This window comes from Lissotriton helveticus, chromosome 3_1 (genome assembly GCF_964261635.1).
Source record: "Lissotriton helveticus chromosome 3_1, aLisHel1.1, whole genome shotgun sequence".
NCBI lineage: Eukaryota > Metazoa > Chordata > Amphibia > Caudata > Salamandridae > Lissotriton > Lissotriton helveticus.
This window is the reverse complement of record NC_136061.1, coordinates 1,021,621,316-1,021,637,483: the sequence shown is the minus strand read 5'-3', so window position 1 is coordinate 1,021,637,483 and position 16,168 is coordinate 1,021,621,316. Positions and strand designations below refer to the sequence as shown.

Genomic DNA, 16,168 nt, shown 5'->3' with positions numbered 1-16,168 from the left:
AGAAACCTTTTCCATACCATATGCTCCCGCCCATTTAAAACCAAGCACATTGTGAGTAGCTGTGGGAACACCCAGTGCCCTCCCGTCCACCATCATAAAACAGCTCCCCCTTGGCACCCCGCATCTTTTGAGGCCAGTACATTCATTACAGCTGCTGCCCCTTTTCCCCCACTTGAACACCCTTTTACTACACACAACCTTAAGTCCTAATGACCACCCCACCCAAACTCACTCTGTGCACCTCCCACCACTGCAGTTCGGTTCCAGGGACAGTCAGAGCCCTTTCTACCCCCCCCCCACTTCAAACCCAGGTGGTGCTTCCCATTTGATCACCCATAACCCCCTTCAAAAGTTGACCAGCCTGCCCGCGACCATCTGTCACTGTCACCCTCATCTGTCCGTCAGTCACCACACCTTCTTCCACGCTCCCCCCCGCCCCCCACTCCAGTCATCCAAGCTAAAATGGGAGAGCTGGAGATGGACGTCCTACCGCTGCCCCCATTCATGCGAGTTGGAACTATTGACATTGCAAATAAAAATGTTTTAAAAGCATAAATAGAAGGCATTGTCATTTACAATGCCAATAGCTTAAACTTGCGTAAACGTGAGACCTATTGCATTGCAAATGCGTGTTTATGTATCTCACTTGCATCCTGGACATGCTGTAGGTGTTGAGGGTTTACTTCAAACTCATGTATTAATTTATCGTCAGCTGGAATGCTGTGTGACTCTGGGCATGGTCAGTGTGCACCAGTGGTCATGTAATCTGATAAATCTGTCTTGACCTGTACAAAGCTGTCTTGAGGTTACTGTGATGCGCTGTGATATTGTTGTCGTCTAGCGCATGTTTATTAATAAACTGCTCCGGTTGGAGTGTGTGCATGATTCATACCTTGCTCCTAATTCGCTTCAGGTTGTGTTTGCTGACCATAGCATGAAAGGGAAGCACTCTTGCCTTCGTGTCATCCTGGGCTTTAATGTTTGTGTGGAAAGTTCGGTCTGAGGTGAGATGCAACATTGGGCAGAGGAAGGATTAGTGTCTTGAGTTCCTTGTTCAGTGTCCTCCTTATGTCCTTCAATCTACTCCCACTAAGAATATAGATGGATTATGTCTTATGTCTACAGTAGGACTTGCGTTGCTGTACTTTACCTCCAATACTTTAAGCGATCATCGCTGAAGCAGTCACACAAAATATTTACACAATTGCTAGTAATTTCTTCTCACTGAAGAAAATCATTTTGGTGGTAGATGTGCACTGAATATCAGGTTGCGGACGATATGTGGTGGGAGGTCGTATTATGAAACTTTTTCTAAAATGCCTGCTTTTACAACATTGATAATTGTAGAGGAGGAAGCAGTGAAAGAATAAACTCCTAACATGCCATGCTCATTCGTAATTCCTTTTTTTCCCAAACCGTTTTCAAAATGTTGCCTGCAGAAAAAAGAAACGGAGGTATTACAGCACATAAAGGCATTAGAGAAAGAAAAACTGGAAAAAATGGAGTCGATCATACAGAATTCGTGTTTTGATGCCTCGGAGTTCGCCGATCTGTTTCCCAACAGCGTGGAAGAAGAAATCAAAGCTTACAAGTAATATTACCAAACTAGCATTTGAGTTTTTTTGAGAATGCAGGTATTCAAGCATCTTGCAGTATTTCTCAGTAATCAGAAAAGCACAGTGGGATACCTCTCAAATATCTATATAAAGAAAAAAAATCTGTTACTAAGAAAGCATGATCGTTTGTATTTGAGCAACACTAAATTGTGCATGAGAAATCTGCAATGCATTTTGTAGATTAAGTATATATGTGCATGTGGTTGCCACATACCTGTTTTACGAAAACTTGCTCACAAATCCATATGCTGCGTATCTTATACATCTGATTGAATGTATGGTATCCTATATAATAGATAACTCACTAGCAGTACCCACGGCTGCACATAAAAAGCACAACTTTGTTATGAAAATGTCTTATTTGTTACCCAAGACGGATGTACCCGTTCATAAGCACACTGTTCACAGCAATGTCTACAAAAGTAGGTAAAGTTGTACTATGTATCTATAAAATGTCTACTTTCATACAGAAGTTATTTGAAATAATGGCACAGACATGTTGTTGTATCTTGGAAGAAACTGAATGTTCTTTTTAAACTCACTGAACGAATATCATTGTTCAAAATGCTGGTAGGGAGTAGGACAAAATGCACAATGGCGTATATTCTTAATACAGCACAGAATGTCATAATTGTGTAGCGATGTTTAGTGTAAGACACCTGTTCATGACATTGTTATGTGTGAGTTTAGAGTGGCAGATAAACACTGGCATTCTTTTTTTTTTTATTTTTTTTTTTTTTTAAATATGAACTTTTAACCACACAATTTTATAATTATGTTGGATGCCTGCTGTTTCCTCACTTGATATTAACAGACATCTAATTTGTTAAAGAAAAAAATGTAATTTTGGTGTTTGACAGCATTGTTTCAAATCAGCAAGAAACCAAATTTGGCTAACGTGCAGCAATCAGAAATATATTGTATAAAATTAACTTAAAATAGATATTAAAACTACATTGTTAAAGCATGTGCTCCGATGCATGTAACAAAGGGGGTTCAAATAAGTTAATAGTTACCTTAAACGAAGAAAGGCAAAGTAGAGCATAATGTAAATCCAGATTTTATTGGTATGAAAATGAACAAAAAATCATATTTGATCGAATATCAGAATTTGTCCTGGTGTGAACAGTTAAGAATTTTCCGATGAAATGTGTCCTCTTATCATGTCAGTCAAAGGTGTGTTGTAATGACATTAACTTTCCAACCAGAAAGAAACACACAATTTATGAGACTTTTTACCACTTAGTAACTTACCTGACTAAGTTTTCACTTAAATATATTTTAATCCGGTTGCACATCAAAATGAAAACAATAGAGCTGAAATGGAAAGCCCCTCCTAGTCGCCACGACTTACAAGTTACCCTTTGTTAATTGCACGATTGCCAGTTTTGGTTCTGACATTTTTATCTGAATGGTGTTTTGCAAGCAGTTCCAATGAGTGAATCAGAATTAAACGTGCCAAATGCTTTGCACAGCGAAGTTCAATAAAGATGTCTAGCACTGAAGACGGTGTGTATGGTACCATTGAAAGACGTGCCATGTTACAGGTTTCTAGCTCACATTTGCCTTTTAAAAACAGCCTTGAGAGATACTTTAATGCTATTTGTTATAATTATTTGTTATAAATCCAAATTTACTGGTTTATTATTTTTTTTCAAAGTATATTTTGTTGTGAATAATTCATACTGTACATAATGAATGTAATTTACATCCAGCACAATGCTTGATAAAGCCCATATGTAGCATGATCAACTTACTAAGAAGAAATAAACTCTCCTTTGCAAACTATACTCATACGAGTTTGTGCCATTTTCTGATCTTTTTTAAGCCTTCCTTGATGGCTCTAGCAGTAGACAATCCAGAGAGCCACATACCTTTCTTAAAGTTGTGTTGTCCTTAAACTTCTTATGTTTGAGAAGAAGTTATTGAGTTTTGCCAACCGTAAAATGTTGTTTCTCTATAGCATGCTTTTGTCATTTAATCATTACTACAAAATTGGCTGTGGAATAACCACTTTCACAGCCATTTGAATAGCAGCCACCAGGCAAATGGAATGGGAATGGAATGGAAATGGCGACTTTAGGATATAATATGGGTATGTGGTGAATGAACGTCCTTCGGGTGCCAAAAACAGGCTCAGCGGGTGCAGCCCTCCTGGGAGGCCTGCTCGCCCTGTTAAGACATTTGGGCCTCTGGTAGGGAACAGCACTAGGCTTGGTTAGACTCTGGTGTGAACAGGTCCACTTGAGGAAGCACTATAAGAATGAAAGGGTGTTTGGGGAGGGGGGGGGGGGAGTCGGTCACAGTAAGAGAAAGAACCATGGTGAGTAGAAAAAGGGGGGTGGACGTTTACCGCAATCCAAAAATGTGAAATGCATAGGAGGCAGTGCAGGTGGCTAGACATAAAAACAGAAGGAGAGAACATTTAAAAAATATATATATTTGAAGAAAAACGGAGGGAAGGTAAAAGGAAACTGAAAAATGTATAGGATTTACTTTTTCTCTTCTAGGTTAGGGCAGCTGAAAACCTGGGCAGCTTTGATGCAATTCCATAAGTTCGAAGTCTCCAAATTGTTATAGCTTGCCCAAGTAATGACTAATAAGCATCAACTAAAACAAATCGTTCACTTTAATTGTGGAAAAGTAAATTTTGCCATGTTCTGTGTCCCTACATGTTCCCCATCTTATGTTATATGTGCATGATTAATATGCATATGTATTCCCTTATGATCGATTAAAGACGCAATTCCAGTTGTGTCCAACTCTAGTATGCCAGTTTCCAGTTCTCGTGAAAGCTACGAGTATTAGGCCTATGTAAAGCTACGTTGCCACGTTTCACAGTGTGCACGTTAATTCAGTAAAAGTCCCCGTTTCTAGGCCTCAAAAGGGCCCGGACACCAGATTCAGCTCCTGTCTCCTAAACCCTCGCTGAGGAGCGATACAGCCCCCACCTGCATCCCTGACCCTTCACTTACTTCCTGCCTCACAGTGCCCGGCTCGGCCTGGCTCTGCCTGCCAGTCTGCCAAGAGTATGTTATGATTCTAGTTATCAGTCCAGCCCTCCTTCTCTGCATTCCTAAGCTACTGAATCGCATCAATAGTTTCAGTCATAGTCTAGCCTTTACGTCTCCATGTTAGAGAAATACTGTATTAATGGTCATTTAATATTCCTCAACACGCACTACATGTAGAATAATGCATGCACCAGTCTTAGAGTCTGTTAGCCTTTGCCCTGATAACTTTTGGATTCTATCAACATGTTCTCTAAACATCAGATACTAGATAGTGTTTAGGTACATGTCGCTCTGACTCTCCAGACTTCAGTCTCCTCTTCTAGTGCAGAAGTCATAGCCCCAGTTCCTCCTGGTAATACGTCATTGCCAGCTTGCGCGCACCACTAGGTTAGAGGTCCCGGCTCCTTAGGTAGCCCCCTCCATGTTTCCGCCCCATTTATGACATATTCTGTTACGTTTACATCACATGTTTATGTATACGCCCTGTACACACCTCTTGTTACACCCACATTATGCCTTATCTTTCGCGACTGCTACGAAACCCCGCCTACTGCTACGCCTACTGTATCGCATGTAATGTATTTTGTTTAACTATAAATATTGTGCACTGTTATTAAAAGTTACCCCTTATGCTCCCAGATCCTGCCCCGGCAGCTGCCGGGCCCTGCCATCCTATTCCCGTGCAGGTTGTCCTGTTCCTGTCCTTTATGCTTTATTAAAACCTGCAAACTCCAGCTACCTCGAATCTTGACTCTTATTTATTGAGCTATCTGTTATATCGTATCCAGTCAAAAATAGAACAGGTATTTAATTATTTATTTACCACATAATGGCGCCCGAACAGGGACTTGCCCTTTCCCCACGCGCCGGAGAAGCCACGCCAGCCCCCTGACCCTCTGCAGCCGTGACGGAACCATACCGTGCACGTGCAGATATTTCTGCTTCAAGTATCCCTCAGGCCCACGGAGGAGACGGAGGTTGCGGTCCAGCATCCAGACGAGGCGGTGGAGGAACGTGGCGAGTCCCGACCAGAGCCCAAGCCGAGAGTACAAGGTCCGAGGTATCCGGAGGCCCACCTGTAACTGAAGTCCGAAGTTCGTAGTCCGTCGTCGTAGCAGTCCAGTCCAGTCCGAGGCCTTCCGTTCTTGCTGCCCGGTGAGTACCGTTGCTGGGGTAGTATCTAGACAGGGTCAATTAATTTGTCTCTGGTCCGTGGGTTTGGGTACGCAAATCCAACACGAAGTGTCCACCTAGGTGGATGCGGGTCCTGACGTGTCTCTTTATGAGACCGGTATGTTTCGTACTGTTTCAGCAGTGCATCTATTGATTCTAGTAAGTTCTGTTCTCGAGAAATTCATGTATTTCTGTTCTCAGTATTCCAGGTAATGTTTCTGTCCGAACTGTTATTTTAAATGTCATTTCAATGTGTTTTCAATGTCGTGGTATGAATGAGTTGTTTCTCTCAGTCATTATTGTGTTTATTTTGTATTGTATTGTGACTAGATCTCAGTATAGTCATGCCTCTGTTTTCCAAGTTACGTCAGTTAAAAACCAGAAAATGTCTGCTCGAAGAAGCAGTTCCTGTCCCGCCTAGGGACAGTCCAGGTCACTTTATGTATCATAAGCATGGCATAAGTGCCATATTATATCTAGACTTATGGGTCGAGTATACTAAAGAATTAGAAGAGAAATATAGATGGCCTGTATCAGGCACATGGGATGCCGAGTGCATCATGCGAGTAGAAGAAGCATTATGGAAAAAGAAATCCAGACAGTCACAGAAAGATGCCATCGAGTTATGGCGCAAAGAATCTCATAAAAGAACCGAAAAAGAAATCAGAAAGTCAGAATTAAGTAGAGAATCCACAGAAAGAGCCCAAGAAAGGGAATTAATCGAAATAGGTGAACGAGTTAAAGCCGAACAGTCAGACAGACAGAGGAATGCCCTTATTAAGGGTATGTACCCTCTTCTTGCCGAGGGCTTGCCAAAAGCAACCCCGGAGGCATCCAGTAATTTTCCGCCGCCACTAGTTCCGACCAAGCTACGTCACAAACCGACCGCAGCCGATATTTTTCTCTCGTCCTATTTAGACGACGGTCCCAGAATATGCAAATCCTGTTCCGCCAGCTCCAATAAATAATGTAATTTCTGTTCCTCCAGCCACCGGGGCACCTGTTACAGCACCTGTTACGGTACCCCCGGTCCAGCCTACAGTACAAGTACCCGCTACATTGGTCACTCTGCCAGCACGAAGAGTATCAGTCGACGATTCCAGTTTAGGGGCCGCGGGAGGAGGTCCCCCGGGAACCCCGCCGCCACACAAGCGTGTAACATCAGTCGAGTTACATGAACGTGCGTTACAGCGCACGCCCAAACATCAGTCCGTTGCAGATATCAAGCGAGCTCTTACCGAATGCCGTTATGATTCAGTCCCAGGTGATGATAATATGGTTATATATTCATTGCGCGTAAGCCGGGTGACCGAGTATTTGGACGCCCTACCAAATATGAAAGAAGATCTAGACAGAATATATCGTTTCATCCGTACAGGAACAGATCCAGAAAGTATTGGCGAAGCCATGTCTCAAAGGAAAGCTGAGACCCAGCTCATGCTTTTAAAGTTTCTAATTAATTGTTTAATAAGGGAACAAGATTATCCAGATAAAGATCCGACTGAAATGAAAGTCCTGACAAGGTGGAGTGATAATATAGCCGAGGGAAGACACAGGACACTCAGTTGTATAGAGAGTATGTACAAGAAAATTCGTAAGGAAATAATAAGGTTACACGAGAAACGCAAAGCAGCACAAGTAAGTGAGAAAGAAGACGACTCTCCTACCGAAGAGGTAGATGACGAGAATCCTTCCAGAATAGCGTATGTAGGTAGAACTAGACTTTCCGACCGACATTCACGTCCAGACTCCAAGAAAACTGTTCCTTCTCTAGCACCAGAACAAGGTTCTCTAGAACAAGTATTTCAAGCTACCGATCACATTCTGAAATCACGAATCGGTTATAGTGAACTTAGTACTATGCATGAACAAGAACTAGCCCGATCAGCAGTCCGATGGGCTACTGACTCTACCACTTTTCCAGACGAAATAGTGGCACAAATGTTTCTGAAACTGCCCCCAGCCGAGCAGCGACTGGTGGGTATGTATATGATCCAGCACCTCATTACACTGTATGAGGGTCAGCATTCCGATCCAGGTCCGTTACATGATGTTCTGAACGAGTTACTCCAGTATAGATGGAAAGGTTTAGGTACCGATTTAATTAGTATCATTCTAGAACAGCGCCACAAATATAGAACGTTCCTGAATCCGCATTTTGTTCACGTCTCACCTCCAGAAAGTAAACCGTTTTACATAGACAGACAGCATCCGTTACGAGAAGTACACCCAGTTAGGACACAGGGTGGTGAAATGCAACGAGTATTTGTTTACACCCCGATTACAAAAATGGAACTCTTAGAGATGAAAAAGTTAATTCCCTGTCACGACAAAGATCCAGCAGGGTTCCACCGTGAATTAAAAGACATGCTCCGTATGGGAGAATACACATATCCAGATATAATTAAAATGTTGAAGGTGCTGTTGCCTGCGGGCATATATGAAAAGCTCAAGGAAAAAGAATGGGAGGTGGGAGAGAAAAAGATAGATTGGGCAGCTCTAGAAGCTGAAGAAAATACACGTGTACCAGGTACTGGTCTAGGAGATAAATGTAAAGAATTACCCGAACTGTTAATACAAGTTTTGCCAAGATTACTAGCCACGAAAAAGGAAGACTGGGATGCAATCTCAGCCTGTAAACAGAAACCAGACGAAGATACTAGTGATTTTTATTCTAGATTCGAGAAATGTTTTAGTATCAACAGTGGTTTGAAGACGAGTAGCGAGTCATACCCTCATCTTTTTGTTACTAAACTAGTCGAGAATTCAAGTCCACAAGTTAAAAATCGAGTTTTGAAAGTCGAAAGTACCTGGCAAGCTAATACTCCGTCCCAAATGCTTCAGATGCTTCAATATCACCAGAATAGAATCAGAGAAGAGCAAGATCATGAAAGGAAACGTATGAAAGACACGAAAATGAAAGTATTAGTTGCACAATCTGTTCCTCAAGACAGTCAGAAGAGGGGTCCGAATCAAGCCAGTCATCCTGCAGTTCCTGTTAAAGGGACCTGCAATTATTGTAAACAACCAGGTCATTTTATAAACGAGTGTGCAGTTCTGAAACACAATATAGCTACTGGTAAGACTAAAGAAAGACCACGTCCGCCTAGACAAGAACAAGTTTCACAGACTTCTTAGTTACCACAGAATGCACAACAGACAGTTACAGCACCGCAGCCTATTGCTGCAACACAGCATGTTACACAGCAAATGTACCAGTATGCACAGTCCGAGTATCCCGAGTACCAGCAGTATTCATGAAACAGCCTAGAGAGGGAGGTAGGCTTGCCTCTCATCGAGATACCTGTAGATCAAGAGGGTCCCTATGTTCACAGTCAAGTATTAGGGAAAGACAGAAAGTTTCTGATTGATACAGGGGCAAGTAGGACTACTATCAGTCATGACGAGGTTCCAGGGGCTCCGCTCTCAGGCTCTAGAAATGTTTCCCTTGGATTTTCAGGAAAGCCAATAGTTAACGAGATTTCCAAACCAGTTACTCTAGAAGTAGGTCCATTGTCCCGAACTACTGATTTGTTACTTACGAAATCATGTCCAGAAAATTTGTTAGGCATTAAGACATTGAAAGAATTAGGTGCAGTTATTTGCTGCTCTCCAGAAGGAATACGTTTGTTTTTACGTGACTTTAAGGGTCACTATGTATTACGTGATTTTGATCCAAGATTACTGAATGTCCCGCAGCATCTATGGGCACAAGGTCCAACTGATGTTGGTTGTATGAAAATCACACCCCATCGTGTGACTCTGAAACCAGGTGTAGTGTTACCACGAATCAGACAGTACAGATTGCCACCTGAGGCTGTAGCAGCCTTATCCAAAATTATTGACGAGCTCATTGTTCAAGGAGTGGTTGTAGAAACTGACTCCAATGTATGTAATTCTCCTATCATTCCAGTCATGAAACGTACTGATCCAAATGCACCTCCAGTATATCGATTAGTGATTGACCTTCGAGAGCTTAATGTATCATTCCCCAGTACCCCGTTGTTCCAGATATCTCTTCCCTATTGACAGCTATTGATTCTGAAGCCACGTTTTTCACTGTCATAGACCTCAAAAATGCATTTTTCAGTGTCCCCATTCATCCAGACAGCCAGTTCCTTTTCGGATTCTGTTTAAATGGAAGGAGCTATAAATTTACACGAGCTCCTCAAGGTTTCACAGAAAGTCCTAGTATTTACAGTCAAGCACTTAAAAGACAACTAGACAATATTCACATGCCAACTGACACTGCCCTGCTCCAGTATGTCGATGATCTACTGATCACAGCCCGTTCTGAACGTGACTGCGAACGTGCGTCACTTACAGTTCTGTATTTCCTAGCCGAGATGGGGCACAAGGTGTCCCCTTCGAAGCTTCAATTCTGTGTCCAGCAAGTGATCTATTTAGGCCACTTACTGTCCAAGAGGGGTAGGCAGTTGACACCTGACCGTATCCAGTTAATAGCGAGTCTTCCTCAGCCCAAGACCCAGAAGGAGGTACGAGCTTTTATCGGCCTCACTTCTTATTGCAGACAATGGATTCCCCAGTATGCATTTCTAGCCAAGCCACTGATACAGTTAACGACACGGGAGGCAGCCGTATCGACTGTCCTCCCTTGGACATCTGAACATACACTTGCTTTTAATGAATTAAAGAAAGCCTTATGCCAAGCTCCTGTTCTAGCAACACCGAACTACAGTAAGCCTTTTACACTTTTTGTCACAGAACGTGAAGGTACAGCATTATCTGTTCTCACACAAGATCAAGCAGGACAATACAAGCCTTGTGCTTATTTTTCGAGCACATTAGATCCAGTAGCCCAGGCTCTGCCTGCGTGCCTCAAGTCAGTTGCAGCCACAGCACTAGCTATCAGACAAAGTGATTCCATAGTATTAGGACATTCCCTGACAGTACAAGTTCCACACTCCGTGGAGGTTCTTTTAAACCGAACACAGACTCAGCACTTGACAATTGCACGTTTAACAGGTTATGAATTGACACTGTTCCAGCCACACATAGAAATCAGACGCTGCAACGTTCTAAACCCTGCTACACTGTTACCGTCAATTACTTCAAATCCTGCCACACATGATTGTGTGGAAGTAGTTAACACTATGACAAAGCCAAGACAAGACCTGACAGATATTCCACTACCAGATCCCGACCTGACACTTTATGTGGATGGGTCATGTATGAGAACAAGTACAGGAGCACTAGTAGCCGCGTATGCAGTGACTACTGAGACTGAAGTTATAGAGACACACCGTATTGACACCCTGTCTGCTCAAGCAGCAGAGCTAGTCGCTCTGACCCAAGCCTGCATACGTGCCAAGAACCTGAAAGTAAACATATACACAGATTCACGTTATGCATTCGGAGTCGTACACGACTTTGGAGTGCTCTGGCAAGAAAGAGGTTTTATGACTTCTCATGGAACCAAGATTCAGCATGGTTTTCTCATTCAAGCTCTGTTAGATGCAATACATTTACCGACAGCTATCGCTATCATGAAGTGCAAAGCACATACGAAAGTCACTGACATTATTTCCCAAGGTAATGATCTAGCAGACCGAACAGCCAAGCTTACAGCTCAGACTCCAGACATTCCAGTTAACACGACACAGACATCCACTCCAGATCCGATTACATGTATGACAGTTAAGGACCCTACTCAAGATGTCATAGATATCCAGTCACATGCTACTCCCGATGAAATCAAGAAATGGTCCGAACAAGGAGGGGTCCAGACAGATCAGGGATGGTTGACGAAGGGAAAAGACACATGGTTTCTCCCCGACTCTATGGTTCAAGTCATTATTAATACCGCACATAGTCCTGCACATTTAGGAGAAAAAGCCATGTTAGATAGTATCCAGAACATTTGGTTCAACAAGCATTTACGAGCTGCAGCCAAGCAGAAAGTCCGTACCTGTATGATATGTTGCCAGTTCAATCCAGGTAAAAGTGTCCCGGTGGAACAAGGGGGATTCCAGCCTCCTGACCACCCTTTTGAAGTCCTCCAAATGGATTACATCCAGATGGAGCGATGTCGAGGTTTCAAGTATGTCCTTGTAGTTGTATGCGCTTTGTCCAGGTGGACAGAAGCATATCCAGTCCCAGATTACACAGCCGCGACCACTGCCAAGCAGTTGGTTCGTGAATTCTTCCCCCGTTATGGACTCCCTAGGGTCGTGTATTCAGATAACGGCCAGCCATTCTCATCTGAGTTAATGAAGCATGTGTCCCTTCTGTTAGGGTACCAGTGGAAGTTTCATTGTGTACGCCATCCTGAAGCAGCAGGTCTCGTAGAGAGACATAATCAGACCCTAAAAATCCGCATCGCCAAGGTTTGTAAAGAGAAAGGTGTAGACTGGCTAGTAGCTCTGCCAGTCGCCCTATTTTATATGCGCATGGTCGCACATTCCAGATCAGGTCTGTCCCCTTATGAGGTCGTATTCGGCCGCCCCCCGAACATGTGGGGTACACCTAGACCCCAAAGTATTACAGATGTTTCCAGTAATATGCTGACAGATTACCTAGCTTCCTTGATGTCTGCCCTCCACTCTTGTCGTTCACAGGTTGCCGCCGCATTTCCAGACAATACCGAGGTGAAACCGCATGAAATCGTTCCAGGATGTCTAGTACTTGTGAGGAACTTTGATCGTTCAAGTCCGCTGGAGCCCCGCTGGAAACAACCTCAACTTGTCCTTCTGACCACCCGCACGGCCGTGAAGCTGGAAGGCCGCAAGGGCTGGGTGCACCTGTCCCACGTCAAGAAATTCCATGGATGTCGCATAAAAACATTGGTCTGGTCCATTTTTAAGGACTGCCAGAATTCTAAAACCTGCCCTATTCTCAAGGACTGTCCCGCTACAAACTTTGATTCCAAGCCTCCCCTGTTAGAGGAAACTCCGCAGCAGGAGTATAAAAAGAAGCTCCGGTCTAGTAAAATAAGTCAGCCAGTTTAATTGTCTAAGTCCCCCTCGGGTGAAACGGTTAGACAGGTTTCTGACATGTATGAGATAGACCCCCATAGTGAGAGAGTTAGTCAAAACTCCATCAGATGTATCGTTTTTCTAAGTTTCATATTGTTTCTAAGTCTTATGGTTACCTGCACAAGTTATGCATTGCATTTATGTTTTCCAATTTCTCATGTAAATAAGTTTTCTAATGCTACAGTAGAGCACACATTTAGTGATCTACCTCCTCACGAGCTATCCTATCGTCTTGCTATGCGTAATAACACATTTATCAGAATGTTGCACTATTCACACCAGACCAGCAATGCTACTAATTGTTGGGTGTGTGGTCGACTCCCCCCTTTCCAGACACCGAAGGGAGTTCTGCCACTCTTTCCTTATCCATTTTCACATGATGGTTCGTGTGGAGCATGGTCCACGTTAACGTCATCCTCAACTGATATGTCCCTTCTGAATAGTACATGTTTTCCAGACAAGCAAGGTCTCACCCATAGAACCGGGTTAGATCTAGAAAATGAAGTTTATAATTTAGGTAATTATTCTTCGAATTTTATGGTCCTGAATGTTCAATCCGATACTACTCCAGATCTGCCTGCTATTTCAGTACTGCCAGTCAAAGGCGAATTATGTGTCCGAAAGAATGGTTCCGCACATGTAGGACATAGTGATTGTACTACTATTGTCAAGTATAGTGACAGTGGGAAATCTATTTTCAAAGCCTCACGTCATTTATATTTTGTTTGTGGTCAGACCGCATATGTTCGTCTGCCCCTCGATTGGGATGGAACATGTTATATTGCCTTCCTACTGCCACCAGTTTTTCTAGCCCCATCTGATTATCATAGAAACACACATCTAGTACACATTAGACATAAAAGAGAGATCGAGTCCCCAATAGTCGATCAAACTGAAACTGCTCTAGAACAGTATCAAGACTTTAATAAAGGTTTCTTTTTCTTTATAGGACCTGTCCAGAATAGTAAGTTAATCCGTAGGTTAACCAGAACCCTTGAAGCAGTAGTGAATGAGACTACTTCTGCTCTAGGTAACTTAACCGAAGAGCAATCTGCTATGAGATTTGTCGTGCTCCAAAATCGTCTCGTTCTTGACGTCATACTGGCCGATAGAGGAGGAGCATGTAGAGTCATCGGATCTAGTTGCTGCATTTTCATTCCTAATAACGCGCCGTCTGTTTATTCAGCTATAACCAGACTTCATAAAATTGCCCATCAGTTACACCAGAATCCAGGCACCTGGACATGGTCCGGTTGGCTCTGGAGTATAATTTCTGCCTGGGGATGGAAAGTATTGTCATTCCTAGGTATAGCAGTAATGATCATTTTCAGTTGCTGCCTCTGTTTACAATGTGGCCCTGCGATTTGCGGCATTTGTGCTACATCCTGTATTCCAAGTCCTAGTCCTAAGTCCCGTTCCAAGCCAATTCGAGACGAGCAAATGATACTGTATGAAATGATAGATGGTATCATGAATATTGATGTTTCCTGATGGAAACGTAGTGACAAGGAGGGAATGTGGAAAAGTACATTTTGCCATGTTCTGTGTCCCTACGTGTTCCCCATCTTATGTTATATGTGCATGATTAATATGCATATGTATTCCCTTATGATCGATTAAAGACGCAATTCCAGTTGTGTCCAACTCTAGTATGCCAGTTTCCAGTTCTCGTGAAAGCTACGAGTATTAGGCCTATGTAAAGCTACGTTGCCACGTTTCACAGTGTGCACGTTAATTCAGTAAAAGTCCCCGTTTCTAGGCCTCAAAAGGGCCCGGACACCAGATTCAGCTCCTGTCTCCTGAACCCTCGCTGAGGAGCGATACAGCCCCCACCTGCATCCCTGACCCACTCACTTACTTCCTGCCTCACAGTGCCCGGCTCGGCCTGGCTCTGCCTGCCAGTCTGCCAAGAGTATGTTATGATTCTAGTTATCAGTCCAGCCCTCCTCCTCTGCATTCCTAAGCTACTGAATCGCATCAATAGTTTCAGTCATAGTCTAGCCTTTACGTCTCCATGTAAGAGAAATACTGTATTAATGGTCATTTAATATTCCTCAACACGCACTACATGTAGAATAATGCATGCACCAGTCTTAGAGTCTGTTAGCCTTTGCCCTGATAACTTTTGGATTCTATCAACATGTTCTCTAAACATCAGATACTAGATAGTGTTTAGGTACATGTCGCTCTGACTCTCCAGACTTCAGTCTCCTCTTCTAGTGCAGAAGTCATAGCCCCAGTTCCTCCTGGTAATACGTCATTGCCAGCTTGCGCGCACCACTAGGTTAGAGGTCCCGGCTCCTTAGGTAGCCCCCTCCATGTTTCCGCCCCATTTATGACATATTCTGTTACGTTTACATCACATGTTTATGTATACGCCCTGTACACACCTCTTGTTACACCCACTTTATGCCTTATCTTTCGCGACTGCTACGAAACCCCGCCTACTGCTACGCCTACTGTATCGCATGTAATGTATTTTGTTTAACTATAAATATTGTGCACTGTTATTAAAAGTTACCCCTTATGCTCCCAGATCCTGCCCCGGCAGCTGCCGGGCCCTGCCATCCTATTCCCGTGCAGGTTGTCCTGTTCCTGTCCTTTATGCTTTATTAAAACCTGCAAACTCCAGCTACCTCGAATCTTGACTCTTATTTATTGAGCTATCTGTTATATCGTATCCAGTCAAAAATAGAACAGGTATTTAATTATTTATTTACCACATAATGACGATGGAAAAGCTGTCTGAATATTGGGATGGAGTTTGACTAACATGCATAGGTTGGCTTTTCAGGGTGGGGAAGGGGTTGGTTATGTTGGAATGAATATCCAAACTGGAGCCATTACATTACAAACCAGAAAGATGATGCATAGAGAATGTAAAGGAGATTAATAGAAAATCAATAAAAGGCAGACCTGCAGAAGGGGGTTGTAAAATATTAAGGAATCTATGATGTAGAACACTTTAGGTGTCACTAGGTGAACTCCTACTTATACTATAAATTTGTGATTTAGAATAACTAAAATATTCAAGAAGGGTAATGGCGTTGGTGCTGGGTGAGATTTTGTGAAGGAAGAAAGATGTTGTTTTAGAAGAGGAATCAGGACAGATATGTGGATAGAGTAACATGTTTCCAAAAGATGGTGCTCTTCTAGATCAGTGCAAAGGATTCACTGAAGGCATGTAACAGCCTTAAACAGCATATTATGACAAGAGAGAATTTCAGATGGTTGGCATTTGGGTTGTGCAAACATTACTGTGAGAGTTAAATATTATTTCACAGTGTGTGGAGTAGACACCAAGACTGAAACAATACTGGCTGAAATTAAAACGTTTAGTACTGGATTGGCATACCAGGTAAGGTGAGGT

The 16,168-nt window shown here is 43.0% G+C and overlaps 1 protein-coding gene across 1 annotated transcript in view; it reads left to right on the top strand.

Moving 5' to 3' along the window:
- SCRN3 (secernin 3) overlaps positions 1-3,406 on the top strand; it is a 150,415-nt gene extending 147,009 nt beyond the window's left edge. The window contains exon 8 of the mRNA XM_078681544.1: positions 1,440-3,406. Coding sequence (XP_078537670.1) covers positions 1,440-1,595 — 156 coding nt within the window. The 3' untranslated portion in view covers positions 1,596-3,406. The remainder of the gene's footprint in view (positions 1-1,439) is intronic.
- Positions 3,407-16,168: the final 12,762 nt, after the last annotated feature.